The 26,616-nt window shown below is 37.0% G+C and overlaps 1 protein-coding gene across 11 annotated transcripts in view; it reads right to left on the bottom strand.

Annotated features, from left to right (window-relative positions):
• Positions 1–26,616, bottom strand: part of ARFGEF1 (ARF guanine nucleotide exchange factor 1) — a 103,648-nt gene that overhangs the window by 25,255 nt on the left and 51,777 nt on the right. For 10 of the 11 annotated variants that reach the window (XR_014228667.1, XR_014228668.1, XR_014228669.1 and 7 more), the window contains 14 exons: positions 25,884–26,017; positions 22,183–22,417; positions 17,664–17,763; positions 17,405–17,544; positions 17,192–17,300; positions 15,983–16,184; positions 14,809–14,920; positions 13,371–13,576; positions 13,186–13,270; positions 12,224–12,395; positions 10,863–11,014; positions 7,095–7,223; positions 3,652–3,810; positions 3,129–3,279 (listed from right to left, as the gene is read on the bottom strand). Coding sequence is in view for 1 of the 11 variants with exons in the window: in XM_082316387.1 (XP_082172513.1) it covers positions 3,129–3,279; positions 3,652–3,810; positions 7,095–7,223; positions 10,863–11,014; positions 12,224–12,395; positions 13,186–13,270; positions 13,371–13,576; positions 14,809–14,920; positions 15,983–16,184; positions 17,192–17,300; positions 17,405–17,544; positions 17,664–17,763; positions 22,183–22,417; positions 25,884–26,017 (2,086 nt within the window). In the remaining 10 variants the exon portion in view is untranslated. The remainder of the gene's footprint in view (positions 1–3,128; positions 3,280–3,651; positions 3,811–7,094; positions 7,224–10,862; positions 11,015–12,223; positions 12,396–13,185; positions 13,271–13,370; positions 13,577–14,808; positions 14,921–15,982; positions 16,185–17,191; positions 17,301–17,404; positions 17,545–17,663; positions 17,764–22,182; positions 22,418–25,883; positions 26,018–26,616) is intronic. The other variant, XR_014228676.1, reaches the window with a different exon arrangement.

The raw sequence follows: 26,616 nt of genomic DNA, 5'->3' as shown, positions 1-26,616 counted from the left end.
CCCCCCATCAAAAAAAGAGCAGGAATCTTGTAACCATTCTGGGTAATTCCACCTACCCTGTATTTAGGGTTTTTTTCCTTAGGCAGCCGATCAGAAAGATAGAGGAGAACAGAAGGCTGAAAGACAGCCAGCAGTTCTGTTCTCAGAGCTTTGCAGAGACAAATAGTTCTCATGTTTCAGACTGCCTCCCAAAAGTCTGCCTCTGAGTCTTGCTGTGCTCCACACTTGGAGGTGGCTGGAGACGACTGGCTGGCAAATCTAGATAAACTGACCCATCTGAAGTATTTTTCTAGGGCATTTATGGAGTAGCCTTTCTGTAGGTACATGCATACATAGGTAATCTTATACTAGTATTTCAGCAACTTATAATACTGTTGGGTTTGATCAAGTCTTCTGTAAGCACACAAGCTGCCAGTATCAATTAGCTTGAATCTTGGTAATGCGTCAGCTGAGAAACATATCAAACAAACAGCTGTGTGAAGTGAATTTGAAGGGCTATTTCCAAGAAGTCAGGTCACCCTAACCAACCCTGCCAGTTTACATGAGAATTCCTTATTATAGTAGGATTTATAATCAATGCTGGAAGACCTAAACAGACAGCAGATTTAAATTCCAACAGTAACGAGATCTTTTACAATGAAACATAGAGTCACCTATATAATTCTGCTTTATGAAAAACTGATTCCTCAGATTCCCATTGTCCAAAGAAGGTTTCTGCTTACCTAAGAAGTATACTTTGGCTATGACCTACTCACAGCAACAGGTTTTGTCTTTCAGCTCTGTGAATAGAAACTAGGCTAGAAGAAAGCTGAACTTCACAGTTACAACTCCAAGTAAGACAACATTCCTACCAAAGAAGCAAAGGAACAGATGCTTATTCGTTTACTTTTACAACCCACATGCTTGTGATGCCTTGAATTTTCAAGTAAAACAAAAAAGTGCCACAGCAAGAAGATAATGCAAGAGTGATGAAGACATTCAAATGTAGACCCCTGAAGAGTGCACACCTGAATCCTTGTTCAGGCAGTAAATGAGCAAAAGAGTTTCTGGAGTTGGGTTGTTTTTTTTTTTGTTTTGTTTTGTTGTTGTTGTTGTTTTTTAGTTTTTTGTTGCTGTTGTTTTGTTTGTTTGTTTTGTTTTTTGGTTTTTTGTTTAAAAACACACACTTCTGACTTCAGCAAGAAGACTGAATGCTGCTGCATGTCTGATTTTGCAAGCAGGTTTGAAAGATGAAGCTCCTGTGTCACCAGACTGCAACTTCACTTACTCTAACTATAAACAACTATTTTCCTTTAAAATGTGTGTCTGTATATATGGACATATGCACTATGGGTTCTTCATAGGAATTTAGGTTTATAGGAAGGTTGCTTGAAAGCCATAGTTCCAAAGGATACTTCAGAGTTATCACAGAAAGAAAATTAAAGTATCTGCCACACAGGATTTGCGGTGAAGAGTGAAAAAACTAAAACAGTTGAGAAAATGACTATGTTCTAACAGCCCCTAAATACATGAAAACCAAACTCCTTTGAGTTAGACATTTTCCTGTAAGATTGATGTGATATTATTTAAAAAAAAAAAAAAAAAAAAAAAAAAAAAAAAGGTTAAGTTTCCATATGTGCACTGTAACAAGCATTCCAGAAATTCAATTCAGAGAGAAACATTTTATGCATTTGGGCACAGACTACTTTCCCCAGAAATGTAGTTGACAGAGGGGAAAAAAGTCTTTATGAGCTAGATCTACACCAATGACTAGCAAGTGTGATTTAGAGACACCTGACTACAGCTTACATTCTTGAGTTATTAGGACTTAAAAATTTTTAAAGGCCAGTCACGTCAGTGTAGAGAAACTACCGGCATTTGGAAATAGCAAAGTTGGATGGGTCATTGGGGAACACTGAACTGGAGGATGCATATTAGAAGGGCAGGAAGAAGCTCAGTATATGAGATGCTGGCAGATGCATTAATTTCCAGGCATAAGGTTTCCCTGCAGCAACTCTTGGCAAGGTGAGGGGAGTACACAGAGGCAGGCCAAAGGAGAGCACAATGGAAAGGAAAGGACTGACTGCAGAATTAGAAAAACTGGCTGAGGAGAACACAGAGCCAGACAATTAGTACTAGTTGAGGGCTAAGATCAGGGAAACTAGTAAAATAATCATTACTCCTCAAAAAAAAAAAAAAAATTACAAGAAAAAATTGAGGGAAGACAAAGCTTTTGTTCAGTTGTGGGTGAAGTTGTTCAAAAGGCAGGAGATACTGAGCATCATACTAAAATTGAAACTTTCTAACAGTCAAATGGAGTTATATATACTTCCTTGACGCTTCCATAGTTTCCTAATACCCTACATCTGTATGTCTTTAACTGTGTTCCTATTTAAAAAAAAACAAAAACCAAACAAAAAAACCCCCAAAAAACCCCAAACCAAACCAAACAAAAATACCAACCCAACCTTTTTAAGATAATTTAAGGTAAGACGGGCATACTTTTCTAGGAGGATAGGAAACAACATCTCATTTACGGAGTACATTTTGGCTCTCGGGCCAACCTAAAAAAGGCACTTATTCAGTATGAAAGTAACCAAAAGAGAAGGAAACAGAAGTTCAGAATTTAAACTAAACTAATCTTCCACTTGGTTTGAATACTGCGTATTTCTCGCAAAGTTTCGTAACAGGATACTTAACCTACACATACTAACTTGCCTGTTTGGTAAAACACTTGGTGCGCTAATCATAGAATCACAGAATGCTTTGGGATGGAAGGGACCTTTAAAGGTCATCTAGTCCATCCCCCCTGCAACTGGCAGGGACATCTATGTTGCAATATTATTAAATCTGGTCATACCATCAGCAATCCATTCTTACTTGGTCAGCTATATTTTAATAGAAATGAATAATGTATCATTTTCTTACATTTCCCACTCCCCCATCCTAGCAATAATACTTAACAGAGCAAAACAAATATTCCAAAAACAGGAATAGGTCTATTCAAAGCCTAAGACAGTTTTACAAGGACTACTTCATGGTCTCATCTCCGAACCTCAGAGTCAACAATAACGCAAACAAAGGACAAACTTTATTATCTGTCTGAAAAAAGCCAGTTAAACAAAATACTTCATATCCACATTACTTACCCAGTCCTAGCCCCACAAATTCATCGGGTGCCTGATCTTTTGTTCCAGTAAAAGAACCTTCCCTGCCACGCACTGTCCCTGAGATGTAGCGAGGTTTTACTCCAGTTCCTATTAACTGTGCCAGTTCAAGTTGACTGATGCATTTCAGAATCTATTCCAGAGAATAAACAAGATGTTTATCAACAAAAAGCAGCTTGAAATAGTAAAAAATAAATAAATAAAGATCCTTAGAAGAAAAACATTCTAAACACTCAAGGTCAGACAAATATTTCTGTTCTTCTGTCTAAAATGAATACTAATTTAAATACTATTGGATTAGTCTCTCACAATTTTATTTCTCACTTGGACATGTTTTGCTACTTTAATTGGCTGCATAATGTGCAATTCTACATGATGTATGTGCAAAAGTATATACTCAGCATTTATCTAAACACCACTGTATTTATGCACAAATAAGTACACTACTGTGTTCAAAATCAGTACACATGCTTTCTTACTGTTTAAGTATAAATGACTCTTGTACCTCATGCCAAGAATTTCCCAAATAGTTTCCATCTGTATGAGCCACTGTGATGAGAGTTTTAATTGTGTCAATATTCTTCTGCTTCATTTCAGTAATACCAGAACTCACTGTAAGTAACGTAAATCTTGCTAATGCCTGGACATAGGCATCTCTTTCCAGCTACAAATAGGAGAAAAAAAAAAAAAAAATATTGTCATCAGTATTTTCTCAGTTTCTTGTTCTTAGTACAATCTGTGTGATTTCAGCAACTATATAGTTTACCTTTCTCTTCCTAGAAAAGCATTCTACATAGTGAAAATACGTCATGTTCTTCTGTAGTAAGCTGTGGGATAAAATCAGGCTCCCTCTATTCAGGAACATGAAGTGTAATGTATGACAGCACAGAACACATAGGTTATTGTTAGGTTTCTGGGTTTGGTCTTTCTGGATATTTGGGGGGCTTTTCTGGGGAACAGGATGCTGCTTCAGAAGAAATGTGGCTTCTTAGGTAAGCTTTTAATATTCTTGTACTATACCTGGACCTACTCTGAAAATGCTGTCTCAGCAGACTCTCAAGTTACAGGATTTTTTTGGCAACAGAATCTAAATAATATATCTAAAAGGCATGTTTTGCCAATTCCACAAAACTGCTCAAAACGTATTTGATTTAGTCTATGCCATTTGGAGCACCTCAGAAGCTTGTGAGGTGAGGCTGTCATGGGTGGGTAAACAGCAAGTGACCTATAATCTAGGCAGATGAATTCAATCTGGCAAAAAAGAACGTTCCACATGTAGGTACCCAATTTTTATGTATAGGGTATCTAGAAACACCAAAGGAAACTCCTCACGTCTCATATGAACCGATTACAATGGTAAAAAGGGGATTACCATTGAGCTCACAAGTGCATTTTACTCTCCTGTTACGTATGATCCGAAGGCCATAAAGTGAAATGGTTGTACATCAGAGAAACAAATGACAACTATAAAATGTATTTAACTGTTTGGACGTTTAAGACTTCTTTGAAATAAAAACATCATTGAGCACATAATAAAACCAAATATAAAATCTTAAAAAAAAAATTCCCAGGAAGAATGTCTGTTTCACAGAGAAAACACAAACACCAAACACAAACACAGTGGGCAATGACAGAAGGGATGGATTCCAACAGAGCCACACAGCATGGCTGCCATGTTCAAACCCAACTACTACTACTACAGGGTACGCTGGCAAAGGCACAGCAAATGATATATAAGCACAGAAAAATGGAAGTTTCATGGAAAGAGTACTAAGCAAAGAAGCTTTAGAGTCTACAAACTGTGTATCTTCTGTAAAAGGAAAATGTTTTCAGTCCTACCTTCCCTCTCTGTTCCATACAGATATTCCCCCTCTGCCCCTTTTTCTAAGCCATCAAAGCAGGAGAAAAACAACTAAACAATGTGTCCATCAACCAGAAAGTAAAAACAGATGATATAAGCAAATAAAGTGCATCCTTTTGATGCATATCTTGTCCCAGATGCTTAAAGACAAAAGCCAGACTGTGTGACAGTCTAGGATTAAAAGCATAAATAATTAAAACCAGAATCTTTAATTGAGGTTTTAGAGGTGAACATGCATAGGTTAAACTATATTGTGTACTTTGGGAATTTTCTTAAACTAAAAGCCTTCAGCTCCCTCCACTATCTCTGAAGGTGTGTAAACTAATGTTAACTGTTCTTAGACACCAATCTTAACTTCTGTATGTTTATTCAATGAAATAGAAAAGTTGCCAGCACCAGTCAAGCAGAAGAGGAAAAACCTGCTTCCTACAGGAAAGATTCCTACATCAGCTCAAGTACAGGTTTGCTAGTCTCCTTCAAACCATCAGAGCTATCTAGCATCTGAAGTCAAACAACACTGCCATCTAATCAGGACCTTGTACAACGGAATCATCCTGTAACGTACAGAAATCATCAATGAACCAGCGTTGTTTTTAATTATACCAACAAAACAGAATTCCCATAGGAAACCAAGAAGGAGTATTACTTACATTGAAAATACAAACCCCAAGTTTTTAAATTTCAGCAAATGAGAAGTGTGGGTTTTTTTAAACACCTCCAGTTCAATCAAGTTTGTCCCAAGCCAATGGAAGGGTACGACTGATTCTGGTACATTCTTGGAACATAGGGATCTTAGAGCAAACATGTCCTTGCCCTCTCCACCCAAGGTAGACCACTGCAGGACTGGGAGCTAACCTCTGCAGCTGCTGAAACTGATACTTGTACCAGTTCCACTTTCGCAGCTTAGAAACAAAAATAACAGGAATGTGAATTTCATTGAACAGCGGCAGGCTCCAGGGAAGGCTTTGTTAATCAAATTTTTAAGTCTGTTCAGTTCGGGGTGGGAATGAAGTGGAAAGACAGAGGAAGGAAACCTTATATGATCTCAAATGGGCTTTTTTAAGCAGCTGTATCAGAGGTCCCAATGTGCCTTTCCACATTAGTGATAAAAAGTTATCTAATTTGCTAAATACAAGTGCAAGGGGAGAGGGAAGCAAAGCATTCACTATCATATCATAGTTCGACAGGTCTACTTAGTCTTACAAGGTTTTTTTTTTAACCTTTTTTTAAATGTTTTCAATGTACACATGAAATAATGCAATATCAAACATATGAATTTTGCTTGCCTCTCTCTTCAGCTATCCCTCCAATGGAATTACGGCAGACCAGTACTCCATTTATTAACTAATAGTCTACAATAACGTAATACATTCACTACTGATTATTTTAAAATGGAAAAGGTGGGGGGGGGGGGGGGGGGGGCAAAAAATAGCCCAAGTTTAATCAGAATTACCCTCTGGAGCCAGAGAGTCTGGAATTCTTGGCATTGTGCTTAATGAAAGATACATTCATGCATTACATCAGGAATGACATTTCCAGTGCCACAACTGTTAAAATGGTATCCAATTATAGAAGTCTCAGATTAGTATAATCTCTCTGAAGTTCAGAACAATATTTGAAACACAGTTCACAGAGATACTGTTTTACTTATGAAACAGGATAGAAAGACTCATTTTATGAAACATCATAACAAAGCTAAACAGCTTTGTAACAAAGCTAGAAAGAAAGTACTTTGACATAAAAGTAGTCAACTTGTGGGGAAACAAAAATTCAGTACACAGGCATGGCAGCACTTACCACAAAATACCATGAAAAATAAAAGTTACTTTATTTAAAACACTTCCAGTCAAAGGCCATTTTATTTAAAACACTTCCAGTCAAAGGCCATTTTATTTAAAACACTTCCAGTCAAAGGCCATTTTATTTAAAACACTTCCAGTCAAATATCAGATGAAGTCGCAATGGCAGAAGCAGGCAGCCTCTAGGTATTGCAATGCATAGCTTCAGCAACAAGGACTCTTAGAACCCCACTAACGTTTTGGTGGTACATATATCAAAGTATTGTCTCACTCTTAATTTTTTTTTACCTGGATGTTGAAAATGCAAGCGATCCTGATTGCACATCGTATACCCTCCAAACAAAGAGAGGCAACTTCGGTGTCATCACAGTCCTGTAGACCCACACTGAATGCAGCTAGAAAAGGTGTCCACGCCAACTGGAATGTATGCAAAATAAAAGTTACATTAGCAACTATCTGTACTTGAAGGGAATGTTATAGTTTCAACATCTTGCTGAAGTGTAAATTCCGTCCTTAACTCACATCATTAACCCTGACATTGCCTTTTGCCAAAAAGGAAATGAAACAGAACAGACATGAGACATGGAATAGGATAGAAGTACAGTTAGAAGAGACATGAGATATAGAATAAGATAGAAGTAATGCAGATTGACACTACCCTCAGAAGCACTCTCCCTCAGCAACCAACACACACAACCATCTTCAGATAGCTGGAAAACAAAAACAAAAACAAACCCCAAAGCTATGTCAGTTAGATGTTTACTGGAGTTTTGGTATTCCCGTGATAACCTTTATCTTTGTACAGTGAGAAATAGAGTCAACAGTTATTACAAGAATCACCACAGTGTATAATAGATGCCTTTATGATGAAAAGTATGTACTTAAGTAAGACAAGTTTGTCCTGGTAACACCAGAAGGGGAAAAAAAAAAAAAAAAAAAAAAAAAAAAAAAAGGTACGGTAAAACAGGGCAGCAAACTTTATTAATTCCACTAAAATTACAGTAAGACAACAACAATAAGAGACAGGACATGACTCTTTCCTTGATCTCTCTGCTCTTAATTTTGTTGCCCTTGGCTCTCCATCTTTTTGTATCTAAGCCACTGTTGATGTTTCCCATCCTCTTGCCTTTCGTGGGACTGAGAGTGTAATACACTCAGCTAAAAGTTATTGCAGGAGACTCCACATCGTCCTGTCCTTGTGATCAAGGCTCCCTCTCCCACAGGCAGAAAAACCAATCAGGAGATGCAGAGGATCCTGCCATAACTACACATGGTTATGAAGAGGAAAGCCCAGGGTACCCAGAATGATTTTAGAAATGATTTTACCTGAAGTAACCCCATATGAAATACAGAGTCAATGGGCACAGCAGGGAGTAACAGATTTCACACTTAATTTCATAATAAAACGATGCACCACAGAGCTTTGGTTTCATTTAAGCCAGCAATTCCAAAAGCACTACCTCAGAAAAGCGTTTAACACTTGCACACACCAAACCATAACTCTGGGACAGTATTAAAGGCATCAGATGAATTCGTAGATCCAGGACTTAATTCCCTATTGCATGACTTTTACAAGTCCCTTCCAACCCAAACTATTCTATGATTTTATGTCCCAGAAGTGTATGTTTCTCTCCCCCCCCTTTTTCATTCCTATTGAAACCAAAACTAATCTTAAAAATCTCAAAACTGAAATACTTTCTTAAGAACTATCTAGAGATCTGTATAGTATAACTAGATTTATGCTGTTATTTATAATAGACTGTTTTGTCATTAAAGGTGAAAAATTATGCCTCTTAAATAGTCAATTTGGGGCTGCTTAGGTGGGTGTATAAAAGTGAATTTTTGTTCTGTTTTAATCATTTAGCAAATCTATCTGTAAATATAGTTATAATGATAAATTTTACACTGGCATCAATGGGTGAAAGAGATACCCAGAAATTTATGAAGTTTTGCTGAAATAAAAATAAAATAAAATTTAAGAAGTCTAAATAAAAAAAAGTGAAATTAAACTTCCACAGTTCTCACTTTCTGAGAAGACAGCTCTCTGTTCAACATATTACATTGTCCTCAGTACTTTAATTAGTTTATGAACATCCTCAAGCAAGTTGACTGCTAATTCTTAGCACCTTCACAAAAGATGTTTAGGGTGTTAATTTACCTTGATGCTTCGTATTTTGCTCCTTTGAAAATGGATTTTGCAAATGTACTTTTCAGATACTAAAAGCTAGGAATGTTATAGAGTAACTGGGCTGGTATCTTAAGGAAAAATAGTCCATGAATTTTACAGATGCCTGCATGGAAGTTATTTCATTTCAGCCTTAAAGAAGTCAGCAGAGAGAAATTATGTACAGTACACCTCTGCTAAGTGACACCCTGACACTCTGAAAGTAGATCTTAAACAAGGGCTTCATTTAGCGTTATTCTGTACAAGCAGAATACAATCGTACTTTTATTAATACGGCAATAAAGAACCCAGAATTTTCCTCACGGACAGCAATTTTACAGCTAGATCCTCAGCGTGCCCAGGTGGCCAAGAAGGCCAATAGCATCCTGGCTTGTATCAGGAATAGTGTGGCCAGCAGGACCAGGGAGGTGATAGTGTCCCTGTACTTGGCATTGGTGAGGCCGCACCTCGAGTACCGTGTTCAGTTTTGGGCCCCTCACTACAAGAGGGACATCCAGGTGCTGGAGGGTGTCCAAAGAAGGGCGAGGAAGCTGGTGAAGGGTCTAGAGCACAAGTCTTCTGAGGAGAGGCTGAGGGAGCTGGGGTTGTTCAGTCTGGAGAAGAGGAGGCTGAGGGGAGACCTTATTGCTCTCTACAACTCCCTGAAAGGAGGTTGTAGCGAGGTGGGGGTTGATCTCTCAAGTAACCAGCAACAGGATGAGAGGAAACGGCCTCAAGCTGCACCAGGGGAGGTTTAGGTTGGATATTAAGAAAAATTTCTTCACCGAAAGGGTGGTCAGGCATTGGAACAGGCTGCCCAGGGAAGTGGTTGAGTCCCCATCCCTGGAGGCATTTAAAAGACGTGTAGATGTGGTGCTTAGAGACATGGTTTAGTGGTGGACTTGGCAGTGATAGGTTAATGGCTGGACCTGATGATCTTAAAGGTCTTTTCTAACCTAAACGATTCTATGATTCTGGAGCCTGGGCCTGGAGCTCAACCTGACCTCACAGCACATCACGCCAGGGAACCATTCATTTATTGTAATGGTAGTGGTCTGAGACTTTACCTCCCTGGAGCAGTTCACAAAGGGGTCATGTGATGACCACTACTTGCACAAGGGCAGCAAACGAGAGCGCATGGTAAGGGCGCAACAATTTATTTCAGTGGCAGTTAACCGTAATGAGCTAGTTATGCCAAAGACCATATCCAATAGCATACTGAAGCATAATACAGTACTGAACATACTCTGTATCTACAAATCTGAATCACTGGTATGGAAAAGGCATTTGGGATGCAGAAAGCTTTGCACCTACACAATAGCAAAGACAGGTGTTTAGAATAATGGCTTAATACAGGTCCAGATATCTCCTCCAACACTAGATGACAGTCCTACCTAGCCTTTTGAAGTATTAATTTGCAACAAACAACATTAGACAGAAGTTTGTCCTGATAATTGCTCCCCCAAAATGCAATGCAGTAATCTCCCTTAGAAGCAGTAGGAGGGACTCAAACAATGAACTGGGATTAGTCATTTCTCACTTTTATAAATCTGTTGTTTTGACTACACCTCTATACCTGAAATAAAAATCCTATCATTTCAAGTTTTTAACTACTCTTTGTACTTTTGTCCCCTCAACATACTCCTCATAACTCCTCCATTTTATCAAGATGCTGCTTCTACCAGCATAGAAACTTCTTAAATCCCAGGGCAAATGAAAATGTGGCAGAAAGCTCAAAATCCCTTCTTTCTCATAGCAAGTTAAATAACTTACAAAATGATCAAAACGTAGCAGACAAAAGTCTTGAGTATTTTCAACAAATCCTGTCAGTCAGCATTTTGTATTAAGAAACTATGTGATATTCTAGGTAAATATCTAAACATGTATCTCACCTTAAACATGGGTCTCACATGCTCCAGGTGTGTTGCACTAGTAAAAGGTGCCTGAACATGGCTCACTGCCTCCATGAGAGCTTTAGCTGTTTTAGCCATTTGTTCCATTTCCAAATTATATAGGAGTCTTCTCTGCTTTTCACTAGCAACACCTGTAAACACATTGTTTCCTCTCATTTGTGCATCTTTAGCAGTGGCATCTTCAGGAATATAATAATTTTAAGTTTTTTGTTAAGTGCCATACTCAGATACATTTTTTTGTATTATGTTTACTTTCTGAAATTACCATACCAGCAAGATATTTCTTTTACAATATAGATAAGATTTAACTTAAGGCAAACTCATGTATGAAACATAACTTCATTTTAAACCTTTACAGAATTTTAAGATTTGCACAACAAACATTTCTTCTCCATCACCTCAACTGACAGCATAAATATCACATCCACTAAGCTAAATTCAAAGTGACCAGAAGTTTCATAGCAATCCATCAGCACGGAAAATAACAATAAGTAGACATCCTTTTTCTGAGGGAGAACTACCTTAATCACCTTTTCATTTCAGTAACAGAACCTCCATCTCATCAAGAAAGTGAAACCCAAGTAGAATGTAGTAATCAGCTTCTTTAAAATTACAATAAAAAATTATGTTAATTGAACAAATATTGAAAATAAGAGGGATTCTTTTTTCCAGATGCAAAGTTCCCTGTAAGTAATCTGTTCATAAGGCTAACCTAGAACTTAAAAGTATAGAAATTTGACTATGTTGGGAAAAAGTCAAGTCTCTCTTAATGTTCTCTGTAGAAAAGCTAGAACGAGTAACATCTGAATCTTCACACTCTGCAAAACACAAAGTTTTTCTGGTATTTCAGAGAGGAAAAGATAATTAATTTAAAAAGTGCATAAATTAGGGCCCTACAAACCAAATAATGCAAAACTTTTGAAGATGATGGACTGGTTATTGCAGAAAACCACAAAGGTGACCGTAGAAAGAGAAGGCACAACTACTGTGTTTGTTCGGCACTATGCCACTCAGCAACATTGTTAGTTCATAAATTCCTCAAATGCATTTCTGTATGTTGCTGTTCAACAGTAAAACCTGTCTTCTCCATGGTCAAAGCACTGAATACCAGGAATTCAGATGCAACGGGAAGTGAAAATAAGCAGTTGCATTTAACACAGATTTGAAGGTAGCATCATGCATTTATGTTAAAAGGAAAAGAATACGAAATTAGAAGTTAGGACTCATTTTGAGTTAAGTAAGTGGTGCTTGCTTCATTCATCTCTCATTTTAAAAAGGAGATACCTTCATCAAACTGAAGAGCCAACACTTTGAAGAAAGCTAACATTGCAACTACTTACTTTGTTTACTGGATTTTGTAGGTATTGTTAATTCTTTTGTTTCTTTCATTGAAATCTTCTTTCCAGCTATTTCATTATAGATAGCAGACAAATATTCTTCAGGGAGATCTTTACTGTCATTGATACCTCTATTCATTTTAATATACTGTTCTTTCGTCATTTTATTCTTAACCTGAAACCCAAATGAGGGAAGTTCATAGCAGTTACAATGCTGTCTATAAAGCAGCCAAACAGATGAAAAGTTACCATGAAGGACAAACCTGCTGACTCAGAAGACATTTTAAAGTATCCAACATATGCAAGACTATGCTGTCAAATCTACAAAATAACTCAAGGCCATGTGGACATTACAACACTCAAGCATTCAGTAGAATCTGCAGACCAATTAGACACACATTACAATGTATGTTTTATCTTGTCATACAGACCAAGCTATTTATTTTAAGCATAATCCCATAATCTCATAAGAGTTCAATACTCTTTCCAGATTTTGCTTAAATAAATGTTGATGGCTAATAACCACAACTTTGAATATTATGCACTCCTTAAGTGAGCTGTATTTATCAAAATAAAGCTGTGTTATTTTTTCAGACTAAAATCAGGAGCAGATTTGTGTTAAAATCAATGGGTAAGTAATTACATAAATTCTGGCTTTGACTGTAGGTTAGATCACTACCATGAGTGCCGTAATATCCAGACAATATGCCGCAAATCCAGACAATTCCTATTCAACACAGAGTAGGGAAATGACACCTTACAGAAAGGTCTAACCAAAACAACTTGAAAATCTCTACACCAATGAAACACAATACCGTTGCTTAAAAGATGCACAAACTTAAGCTACCATATTTCTTACACACATATTGGTGTTGAATTGAACATCAAGCTTTTACAGCTACATTGTCACAAAGCCTGAAAGTTAGATGTCTACGGATTACTCAAATATTTTTCTAGCAACATACCTGTGGACTGTGAAGATCTGTTGTCAACATGATAATTGAGTAAGCTAAAACATAGGCAGTATCTGCACTAGCAAAAAGAGTTTGCCTGAAGGGGGAAAGGAGAAAAAGAACAGCAAATTTAACATATTAGGATTTTTTACTTATTATTCAGCTTTCCAAAGTTCTGAAGACAAAGTACGGCTTACCCTTGGTTACATTCTAAATATCTAGCAGCAAATTTCTCCATTAGGCGATCAATTTTTTGAGCCTCTCCTGGAAGACGAAATCCCTCTAGAAACATGCGCAGAGCTGAAACAAAATCCTTTCCTGAAAAGTCGTGTTGGTCTACATATGCATACATGACTTCTTTGTTAAATTTATCATTGTCTCCCAGGAACTCCCCAACCTGAGTCTAAAATAAGAATAGAAAAGACAAACTATTGCATTGACACTGGAAAAAAGATATCAAATAAGAACAACAGAGTCATACTGCCCCTATGTCTCACAAAAAGAGAGGCCTGTATGCAGTTAACTAAGACATATTCCTGCTACTCCTCTACACTCTAAATCAAAGTATTTTGGCCATATATTCCATTATAATGCTCTTACATGCTCATATCTGCCTACTTTCCTCCTTCGCTGGTTTTACTCATGCACCTTTTTTTCCTAGTAGATGAATTCCACACGTGCACAAGACAAAGTTAATATTACCAATGATTGATTGTTCTCTGCTGTAATGATTTTTGTAGTTGGGAAACTTACTACAGGAAAAGCTTACTAAACTCAGCTTTATTCCCACTAGAGTACAGGTCTCAAATAGATCTAAGAGCTGCTTGATTATAAATAGCTGGTACTCAAATACATCCAAGTTGATCACTGTCAACACAACACAGTACAGTGAAAAATACTGTGCATTCAGATAAAGATACCTGTAGATGTAAACTGAGGTTAAAAATTTGTTTTGATGGCTGTCTCTAAGTTCTAATACTGAAATTTGTTACTTCAGTCACAGCTGCAAGCATGAGCATATGCGAGCCTTTCCTTAGAAAACAATGGGGGTGGTTACTAAGCACAATGATGCAGACTGCCGTTTCGGAAAGCTAAGTTTTTCATGACAATACCAACACGAGATATTCCCACCCTCCTCAGCCGGGTATTGCAGGACCCTTCCAAGTCCAGCAACAGCTGCAAGCTGTAAATAAAATCAAAAAACTCATCTAGATTAAATAACCTTCCTTCGGGAGGCAGCAAAAAATGCTTTTCATGTTGTTGCACCACGTTGTTTTTTAGCCATCCCTGAAGGACCGTTACTTCTGCCAGACACTTACTGGATTAAAGTACATACAGTTTAGTAAGTTGCTTCTAGCTATACTAGCAACTAAGTACAAGTTTTGAATCAGCTCAAGTAGGTCAGTCTTTTCCTTTACACTTTGCTGAACTGCAGGATGCATATAGTACAGGGTATCGCTCTAATGACACTCCAATTCAAATCCCTTGAGCTCACACATTTTAGAAGAGAGAGAGGTTTCCTTTTCTTCATTGTACAATAATGTTATGCACTTTAAAACACTATCATGTGATTTTCAATTAGTATAAAAACATCAGCATGAGCAAAAACAACCATCAGGAAAAGAGTTTTCTTACTGAATCTAATCTTTCTTCTTGATGCAAGAACTGAGCAATATCTTCAGGGGTAGTGCCAAGCATTCCTTGTTCTTGCAGGTACTGAATCCCCCTCTTTGGTTTCTTGTTGAATCTGTACAATCAAGAGCAGGATGGAATGAGAGTTAACCCTTTTACCCATGCGCAAAGCCTTACCAGCTTAAGTGAAAAGATTCAATAATTTTGGATGAGGTATTGAAAAATCTATGTATTAAATATTTTTCCTTTATCAAACTGTGCATTAGATAGGAATGAGCTATTCCTTTCTATGATTATTCCCTTTATCATTGGCTGATTTTATGGTTTTTTTTTCCCCCTGTAAAAAGCCTCCTCTTCCTCTTTGCTACATAACTGCCAGCATGGCATCCAAGCAGCTCCCAGTAAAGAGAGCTAAAGACTATCATTTACTCTGGCGCTTGTGAAGAAAAAACATTCCACAGAAATAGTAAAGCCTTGGCTTGGAAAGGAACAATTATGCTCTGTTGCTTTTTGTTTTAATCTGTATGAAACAATGAAGAAATCCATGAGTTGCCTGTAAGAATGGAAACGTACAAGACAAGGAACCAGCTAACTGAAAGAAACTGAAACCCTAAAGGACTAAGGCATGTTTGTTCAGGGTCTGAAAACTATACTACAGAATACTTTCATTTTTGCATAAAGTGACCTCACTGAGGAGGTGACAAGGCTGAAATCACACAGAAGATTCTTATCAGACTGCACTGAGAAATTATGCTAACCTCCAGTTCTAATTATGACAAGTTAGCTAATCAGAAGGAAGCATCAGCTTAAGCATACGGACACTTTCATCAGTAATGTGTACACTGAAACGGATTGTATTCAATTGATCACATGAGTTCAATGTTCTTTTTATCCAAATATAAAAATCTTATTTTTAGACAAGCAGGTCTGGAGAAAAAAGAACAAACATTCAGAGTACTCATCTTCTAGCTGTGAGGAATTAGGTTAACACAAAACACTGTTGACAGGCTCCAAAGGGGACACCATTCAGCACTCTTTCACCAGAGGAAGTGCTGTTACATCCAGAGTTTTTTTCCTAACACAAGATGAGTATCTATGAGGAGAAGGAAGAAAAACCCAGGAATCTTCATAGCTCCAAAAGAATCCACCCTCCCATGGGTGATAAAAGGGCACTCACAAGTCAATTCCTTGTTCTATTATTTCCTTTTGTTGCTTTAGGACCTCAAACTGTTCTGGGTTGTCAGTGCCAGACATCTGTGTGCTGTAACTGCCAATTCCTGATGAAGCAGTAGAATCCAAGGAATTTAAGCTTCCATATCTGTTAATTGTCTCAGGGTGTTTGGTTTCATTGCTGTCCTGTTCCGTAGGTTTTTCTTGGCCTATAAATTGGAAAGGGTTACATACATACAAAATACATACAGTGAAAAGAAATTAAAATCACAGGTTATTCTTCAAATCCCCTCTGAAGGCTTTTAAAACCTACTAGGGTTATCTTCAATGATCTATTTAATTTTTATATAAATATTCTGCTTTTGTTTTTGTTGGGAAAATAACAAAAAAATCACTACAACGTATCAAGACGGATTCTTTCAGTCTATCACATACCTGAAATTTAAGCCTTAAATTACAACTATAATTTCTAGGCACGTGCAAAAAAAAAAATATACGACACCTTAGAAACCCAACTACAGATCTTTCCTTTTATTGTCAAGTCTGATGTTACTTTTAACCTGAAGCGAATCACACTATTCTAACTTTCAGAAACAGAGTGTCTACAAGTGTTTACGATCAGACGTGCCAAGGAGCTGGTGCTCTCAGTTCACAAAGAGAGCCGTGCAAACCACCTCTAAAAAGCTTATTACTTCACCTACCAACTTTAAGCACTTAACCTGAAAATTCTGGCATAACCTTAGTACTTTTCATCTCAGGTCAGATGGAAACAAAATTAAAACAAGTAATGATTTAGTTACTTCACTGCTTACAACAATGAAAATTCTATAGCTATACATTAATAAATTAAAAAAATCCAGCTTGCTTCAGTAGTAATTTAATCAATATGAAGTTAGGTGAAACCAGGGGAGCTTCAAATTAAGTTTTGTAATCCTTTTAAAATTGGAAATATAGAAAATAACAGGATTTAGTAATTTCCAGCATAGTAGCTTTCTAGGAATTCATACCGTTAAGAAAAGACAACTTAAACAACTTGTTCAAATGATACCAATCCAAACTTACTGATATTTCTACCAATGAAAAACAAAGTTTATTCTCTCTCTTTTTTTAATGCAAGAGGTTTTACCAATCTGGACACCAACAGTATCAAAATACTGGAAAAATGCACTAAAGCACCTCTTTACTAAAGCCAGAAGAAACACATCTCATCTCTTACCAAGCGTGGTCTGAGAATTGGGATTTACATATTGATCCTTACTCCACTCCACCATGCACTTCAAGATTGACACTAAGCATTCCAATCCTTTTTTTCTCAAACTTAATTCCTAGAAAAGATTTCAAAAGCAATATATTAGTGGAATGGAGAGCTTAGTCTTAACGTATCATGCCAAGAAACATGAAGCTTCATAAAGTTTGGTGGAGTTTTTACCTGAACGTTGGACATGCCAAGTTCTTGGCTACCCCTTCCTTGAGCAATCTTTGATAGGTCATTAACCAGCCTTTCAAATATATTTGCTGCATTTAAATCACAATCATAGTTCACGTAGATATCCACTACACTCTGGGCATCTATAAGCAAAGTGACATTGTCAAACTCGGAACGACAAGTAAATCACTCAATGAAAGGCAAGTACAGTTTTGTCTTTAGCATAAAAATGTAAAAACTAGAACCAAATGGTCCTTAATACCTGCACATATCCTTGTCAGCGTTTGTATAACCATCCATTTATGATCAAATGAGCTAGTAGAAGTTTCCAAGATATACAGGAAAATTTCTTTGAAGAAAACCTAACAAATATTCCAGAAAGAGGGAGAAAAAAATAAAATCTATTACAAATGCAGTCGCTAACTTTGATGGCCAATATTCTGACATAATTCTGAAAGTACCACTTCAGAGGTACAGGAAATAAGGAAAAAAAAAAAAGGAGGGAAGGAGTAAATACAACTTACGCTTGATACATTCAAATTAGGAATTCGAATTATTACTGATGTGTTTCTGGAGTTTTGTCCAGCTGAAAAGTTTTGTTTATATTCTGATCACTCAAAAACAGAAGAACCGGGAATGACGTGAAGTCCTGAAGGACACTTTAGCCTAACAAGAAGTCTAAGCTGCTATTAGAGATCATTTGGGATTTTGCAAGGAGACGTATTACCTCACCACAAAAGATTTTCTCTACGAGATGATGATATTATGGCACAAACGTAACAAACAACCACTTATGCCAATTTAAAGCATTGGACCTTCATTAGAAGGGAAACATCTTGACACAAAAGAATCACTCTACGGTATTAGATTATTGGAAGAAGGGTATTGGTCAGGCATAGCATAAAAAATGCAGCAGGTCCACTAATAGGAAAATTACTCTTCCCTAAAAGAGACACAGTTTTCCCTGAAATCGCTTTAGTACAGATGCTTTTGTTTGGAACACTGACAATTTTATTCTCTCTCAATTAGTTCCTCACCAGATCCATTACTATTACAGGCAGACTAGTTCAGCTGAGCATGCTTAGCAGCTAGGGCAGGCTTTTTCTCACTGTTTCCCTAAGCAGCAGCAACTGCTGTAACAGCATATGAACTCAAAGTGTGAACTGCTACATGGCATTACATCACCATCCTACACAACATTACATCACCGTTCTGCACTTCTGAGAGCTCACCTCTTCGTAGCCAGTTGTGGCTACCAAATCCACCAACATATGTTTTTTTTCTAGAACGCTGCTGATAGTCTCAAGCCATCAAGCTCCTCTTCTCTGATAGCAGCACGCAAATATCCAAATATGTAACTACCCTTGTTTTTAATATTAGATATTCCCTTATACCACAGAATTTTTACAGATGTTTTTATGCTATTAGCCAGGTAGAGATAAGCATAAGGCTAATTTCGGTTTAAGTCACATGTTTGGGGAAAAACAGCAACATTGATTTTTAAGCAACTTTGGTGGTAAGCTGTTTCCTTAAGCAAAATGCGCTAATGGTATTTCCATTTTATTGGCCTCTTTAGAGAAAGAGAGGTACGCAGTACAATCCCAGTTACTAGTCTCAATAAGGAAAGCATCCCTATGAAACATAAGGAGTTCAACACATAACAGATCAAAGACTTTCAAGCACTTAAATATACTCAAGAGTAGTAGACTGATTTTAGCCACAATTTTATGTAATCCAAACAGAGGAAGACATAAAATTTTAATAAAGGTCATGCTATGAGCAATCCTTAGTTACATATTTGCTGTTTTCTGATTTTTGACAGTAATGTTATTTTTTATGGTAGAGAATTTAAAAAAAGAAGTCACTGATGGAGCAGAGAATAAAGTTTCAACTATAAAAACTAAACACAAATCTAAGCTAGAAGAGAAATTAGCTGGAAGGTCTGCATACTGCGAAGACACTTCAGATTCTATGCTTCTGAGACAGAGCTGACTTCTTGCTTCTGGTGTCAACTTCAGACAAGCGTATCTTAGAATGAACAGCTTCTCAAAACTGTACTGATTATTTGCATTTCAGATATTTAAAAATGCTGTCTATCACTATTTTACTTACTACAATTCATGTCACAGAGTTGAGACTTTATTCCTAGCATATTGGAAAAGTAAACCAGAAAAGCGCTAATTATTTAGTTTGGTAAATTGAAAATAAGAGCTTTAAGATAGCTTATTCACAGTTACAAAAGGGTGGTAATGGTAAGTATAGCTAAATGACACTCCAAATCCCCTGACATCTAGGGACTTGATTTGCTGCAAATATATTCATTGACCCATTTAGAAATATAGTTACAATACAATTAAGGTACGACTCAAACTATTTTAACTGTCAGAGGGCAGTGTTAGCTGAATATTTAAGTCAAAGGACCAAGGGAGGGTCACTTTCAACAGAATCTGAAACTAGTATTTTAAAATACACCAAGAATTTCTTACACAGATGAAGAATTCAGCCTCAATCCCAAAATATATAGATTTTGCATATTATAAATCAGAGCATATGGCTCCCCTTACAGCTCCAAGACACAAACTGAATGTGAAGTTATCTACTTGCCTACCCACATCTTCTGAATGACCTTTAGGATCAGTAGTTAAAAGAAGAGGTATTCTTAGCTCACAACCAGGAAAAAGAGTAAGTTTCTAGAAATTGCTGTCCCCCATACTTTGTAATAGATGGATACTTTGGCAGCATCAAGCTTTTGGCTTTCATATTTGTGAGGAGGAAATGCAGCCCTGCTATGTGGTGATGGTCCTAATTTAGCATATTCTAGAAGCTGCTACAATAATGTAGGGTATCGTATATGCAATTTTCCTCAGATATGTCCTCATTTTCTGTTTGGAATTTGGGGAAAGGATGGCAGAGATGGAAGCTCATCAAATTTCTGTCAGGGAAGCCGGATTGCAATGCATTTACCACCTACACGCTGACTTGTAAGCTCTGTGAACACATAGCGAGTCCAACGCTTTCTGGGAAGCGGGCTGTGTGACTGAAGAGCAGCTCGGCCCAGACTGTCTGATGTGCTGAACACTGCACATGCACTACAGTCTTGTTGAGCACACACAGTTTGTCTTGAAAGTCTTCAAAATGCATCGTATTTTCAAGGCACATTCAATCAATCAATCGCCAAACCTGTATTTCTAACCAAGCTATGCTCAAGGAAATACTGGAAATCCTACTGTTTCTTACCCAAAAAGCCATCAAAATAACCTGGTAAGCGATCACAATACCCTACTGACATGGTACTGGCAAAATGAGGTCCTTCCTCCAAAGCTATCACAACATATCAACTGATACAACGACATCCATAGATGAAGAAATCCCTGAATTCAAGGTCCTTATAACAGCAACACAGTCAACATTTCTCAGCATCTTTTCATGTACTTAACCTCCACACTTAGGGGACAATCTTTAGGCTTCAGGATTCACATTGACTCCCAAAACATAAAATTACCAAAATGAACAGTAGGAACACACTGTGCAGACTACTACTTTATCATCATGGAATTAAGATCTTTAACACGTGGGACACACAAGTGGGCATCCATGTGGTTCAGATGGACAGAATCATTCCAAGAAGCTGCTTGTACCATATGGCACAAGAATTAGAAGTCAAGAACAAAGCCTCTATATATGTCTTGCTTTCCCCTATGACTTAGAATATATCCAGCGAGAAAATTTGCAATGTCTGTCAGGACTCGGATAACTCTTACTGCTAAGAATATGGACTTATCTCTACTTATGGCCCAAGGAGTTAAGTCATGCATACACCTTTTGAGACCTGAGGAAATAAGATTATCTTATTCAGGACATATATTGATGTAGGCCCTGATATACAAAGGGAAGTGGCTACAATAATCAAATAGCTGGGATTTCACTCAATTAAGAAATCTGTTCAAGTGACCTCAAAGAGAATCCACAATGCATTTCAAGTTATTAATTTTTATTCTAAAATTCCTTTGCAAAACCATGTATTACACAGTCTTTTCATAAGTGTACTAATTTTCTTAATTTGTACTATGTAGTGCAGAGCTATAACTTCCTAATTGCATTATCAAACATTGGTTGACCAAGTTTATCCACAAGCCTACTCATTTATGAGTTTCAGCATCATTCTGCAATAACACCATGGCACAGCCAACAGAAAACTCTGCTTTTAAATAAAGGAAACTAACTCATATAGTAACAGTAGCAACTATGGGCATAATAAGTTATGATTGCAAAAATTCACCTCAATCACAGAGTCAATCAAAGCATGTTCTGCACTGTAAAATTTCTTAGTTTATGTTAATGTCTATTATTAAGTGATGAAATGGCCTACTTCTTTATTAGGTACTTCTTTTCATGTTCTAGTTAAAATATGATGGAAATTTTTTTTAAACAGCCCTACAAAAGTTTTCCCATCACTTTCCACTTCACCAAAGTAACACTACCACAAGTGTCACATTGGCTCTGTAGCATCAGAAGTAATCTTATTTAATCTGCAAGTATTCCAAAGGAAATGCTGCTATTTTATTTGAAGGGAGTTTCAAGGGCATTGTTGCAAGCAAGTCCATTGCCACTGGGTGAAAATGAGCTTCTATGCATGGGAAGATCTGGCAAGTCTCACACAAAAGCTGAGATTCAGAAGGGAAAACAAATTTATCTAAGCAAGACCAAGCTACACACAAATTTAAACAAATGTTCACGTAACAACCCCCCGAGCCCTTAAATTAGAAATTCATGTAACGTACCTCAATCTGCATCTTTAGATGAGTCTTAAAGTTTGAGAGCAGGGTAAGAAATATGGAAAGTGAAAGTTCAAAAACTTCTGGAACTGATGAGACTCCATTTTTTGACAGTGCAACACAAAGGTACTGCTTAATAGCATTAATAAACATCTCATTTGTCCTGAAGACAGGTCCTGCATTTTGCAGAATGGACAGAAGCAACTGCAATGAAAGAATCTTTGATCGCAGTTCATGAGATCTAGAACAAAACAATGCAGCATAACAGCTCAGTGTAAGTCATAAAAAATAAAACATTCTCTTGAAAAGTCAATGCACACCACAATGATTTTGTATGTGGAATGTTCATGAAATAAACTCAATTTGACACAACCTGGTCTAGAAAGAGTCATAAAAAGATGTTTTTTGTTGAAGTGGTCACTTCAGCCAAGAAGGTGGGCAAGACTAACCTTTTCCAGTTACTGTTTCTCTCCAGTACTATTCAGCCACTCTCTCTTGTGCAGCACAGCACCACAGAACAGCAGCAACAGTAGGCAATGCTGCCTGTCTTACCCAGAGGATAAGGGAGCATGCTTTCCTTTTAGTGGATTTTTGGAAGATCCCATCTAAAATATCCAGCCCATCTACAGAACCCTGACTACCAAAAGGTGGAAATTCCTCCTCCTCCTCTATTTCCACCAGCACGGAAAGAGAGTTGAAGGACCATAAAGACAACAGCTGTACTACCTTACCTACTTCCTCCCAACACTGAAATCTCTTTTTTTATTTTGTGTTGTTTATCAGTCACTGGCCCCATCCCACTCCAAGAGCAGCTAAGATACATAATATACCTATTTCAAGCATGGCAATAACAAAGTCCGGCAACTGCAGTGTTGTCAAGTGCTCCACAGTTAACATCACGCTTCTTACAGACTGAAGTAAGCTAGAATTCATGTCAGAACAGTGCTACTATTTATGCTTTAAAAAAAAATTACAGAGAAAAAAAAAAAACAAACAACCCACACAAAAGTGTAAAGGAAATCTGCATCTATGAAAATACGAAGCAATTTAAATAGCATTCTGGGTGAAAGCGTTCTCTCCTCAGACTCCTGATGCTCCTTCACACTTCTGATCATCTCAAAAAAGACTATAATTCTTCTGAAGAGCAGGTATAGACACAAATGGCTTTCCCAACAAGACAGTCCACAGCTTTCACTGAACAACCACCCACTGACAGAGGACAGTTATGAAACATGAGGAACAATGATAAGAAATTTTTCATACAATACAGGGCAGATACGGTAAGGAGTGCTTCAAGTCAACACGTGACACACAATATTTGCATATTTGCTGTATACTGCAAAAACACAAGCTTAATGAAAAAAAAAGTAATTCCAGTCTAGCTAAAAACAAAAATGCAAATTAATAACAAGTATGTTGCAGATAAACTCAATGATTTCTGCACGCTGGCAAAGTGGGATGGGGGGAAACTGCAAACATTCAAATCTGCAAACATTACAAACTCATAGAATATAATCCCAAGCTTAGACTTTGTCTGCAGACATTTCTGAGAAGCAAAACATAGCCAGTCAAACTGAGCGAGGAACTTGTTCCTCCCATTCCTCCTAATGCGCTGCAGGTCAAAGTAAATGCCGCAAAACAGCTCTCTGTAGGAGTTCTTCAAGAAAATGCCTGGCTCTGGATGCTGCACAGCTGCATGGAACCGAATATAACAATCTTCTTTGATGCAAAAGGCTTGATTTCCAAGTTCCATCAAGAGTGCAGACAGCACATGACCAGACCATATTTTACTATGAAATGTAAGAATTTAAATATGAAGAGAATTTAAATCATAAATAAAATATTAAATATTGCTTACTTCCAGCACGTGTCAGCTCATAACTGAAGTCCTAACTTGCTGGCCTTACCAATTCTATATGATGTGTAAAGCCCACTTAATTTAAAACAAGTTTAAGGACTAAAATCTAATAAGTGAACCTTCCAGACATTTATCCCCCATCTTATTTTATTCCAGGGAAAAAGGAGATAGACACATTAAGCACGTTCCCAGAAAGCATAACCTTGATCTCAACTCCCAGCTTATGATTTTAAGCTAAAGCTCCATGTCCAGTTACCTAAAATTTAAAAGTATTTTCATTAAACACTTCATAGCTAATTTCACTGGAAAGATGATTTTTAAAGAGGCAGATAGGAGTTTTTTAAAATGCTGTAGATATCCTACGCCTCCTCTTTCAATTACAGCATGTTTGTAATAGTTCAAAAAGCCATCAATGCCTCAGAACCACCGATAAATTCCAGGCACTTCTCCAAGCACAGGATGTCTTTGAATGCCTTTGCAGCTAATTCTTGTTGCCCTAAATGCCATTTCCTCCAATTTGTTCCGTATGAAGAGCTTAATCAGTTCTAATATGAACGTCAAGGACTCCATGGATTCAGATAAGATGCTTCAGGTGCCTCAATAGCCATTGCTGCTCTTCCAGAGGGAGTTAATCCATTAAAGCCTTTAATAAATGGACAGTCTTAGTTTCAGAGAACTGACTAAAACCACAGGATTTTCATGGCATTTCCTGGAAGACAAATTCTCAAAAACAGTAAGAAAAAAACCTCATGCCTCAGTCTTCATTCTTGAATGTCCTGACTTTCCATAGTGCCTCACTAGATAACAATTTGAAAATTGTTCTAGACTAACCCTTCAAAACCCTTTCTACTACATTATATTTTTTTCAGCTTATTAAATCCACAACACATATCAGTGATTAAACTGTCTTAAAGTTACTTGCTTTAAAAGTTAGACAGTTGGAACAGTAAAGCTGATTTTATTTTGAAGAATACTGGGCCTTTGACTGTCATCAGAAGTCATACTACAGTTTTAACATCTTAGGAACAAAAAAGCATTCCTCTTGAAAAGTATTACCAATTGTTCCTACTGTGCAAAAAAAGATGCATATAAGTTTTATTTAAGATCAGAAAAGCAAAGTTCTTTGCCAACACTCACAACTAACTAATACTGGCACCCATCTATAGAGGAGAAGATTTTTTGTTTGTTTGTTTACAATGAACAATTCTCTAAGCCAAATTGAAAACATGGCATCTTCAGTCAGAGGACAAGATTTCCAAAACAAGCAAATACAGACTTTGTTTTCAAAACATTTGTGTTTTGATTAAGGAGGCTGTCAAAAGTGTCCAACCTGAGCAAAAGAATGAAACACTATATCACAAGTTTATCATAACCAGTATCAGCTCAAAGTGAGGAGCTTATATTAAGATGAAATAGAGTTGGGTATGTGTACTGGATACCCAATATGCAAGAGATGTAAGAAATTGTGGGGTGTAAACAGCAACGGCTATGAACCTGGGTATTACTTAAAAGCAGAGCAACATGAGCCGAGACCAAAAATACCTGAAGACCTTCTTTACAAACCCTTCTGAAAAACATTATAAAGAGCAACTACGAAGAACATGATGTACTTACAGGAAGCGTAGGTGTTGTCAAGAAACTTCTAAACAGGTAGACAGGTAGCAGCAGTTGCTTTCATTTAACATACAAAAGATGCATTAAAACATAAAAGTACCTTTACAAAGTTTCCAAGTTCTTTTTACCATACCATTATTTTCTCAGTAACTGAGGACTTTCAAATTTATTTAAATAATTTATTTTTATTTTCAAATAGAAAAGATTCATTATGAGAACTCTTAATTCTACTTACTTTGGATCTGGCGGTCCATCTGACAAGGGCTTCATGGAGAGTTTACACAGTGACCTGAATACAAGGAAGGCATCCTTTTGTAAAATGTGGGAAAACTTAGCACCAGGGGTAGGTCCTGAAGAATTTCCAGATTCCTAAAGAAGTTAACATATTTCAGTATTCCATTTTGCATTAGCAGGGTGTGTAGGGAAATCCCCACCTCCTAGCAACAAGAAGTTAACATATTATACAAATATAACCAATTCACTATGGCTTTATGGTGTCAAGACTAAATGAAAACAAAAGAAAATATTCTGCAGTCCAGTTAAAATTAACAAACTCACTAATAAGAATTGCCATCTCAGTAAAAAGTCAGAATTAATTAAAGACTGTCATGAAACTAGGTAGGTCAAGTTTAAGTAAGGTAACTTGCAGTGAATTGCCTTCAGACATTTTCAGTAGATAACTAGTTTAAAAAAAAAAACCTTGACATTTTAATAGAATGCAAGTAGTTACATATCTGTGGCAAGACACATTTGGTAAAATTTCTATGGTACAATAATCACCCCTATTATTAAGTTCTTGCAATTTGGTATTGTTCTTTATATAACCAACATGTTTAATGCTAATCTTCTATTTGTATGGAATATGTGACTGCAGCTTTTTAAGCTTAAAATCTATTATTCCCAAACCTAATTACTCAGTACACTTTGACAGCAGATACCCTCTGTCAGTTAATAGTGCATACATGCCA

Source organism: Platalea leucorodia (genome assembly GCF_965183815.1).
Source record: "Platalea leucorodia genome assembly, chromosome: 1".
Lineage (NCBI taxonomy): Eukaryota > Metazoa > Chordata > Aves > Pelecaniformes > Threskiornithidae > Platalea > Platalea leucorodia.
The sequence above is the reverse complement of the archived record's forward strand: the minus strand, read 5'-3'. Positions and strand labels throughout refer to the sequence as shown.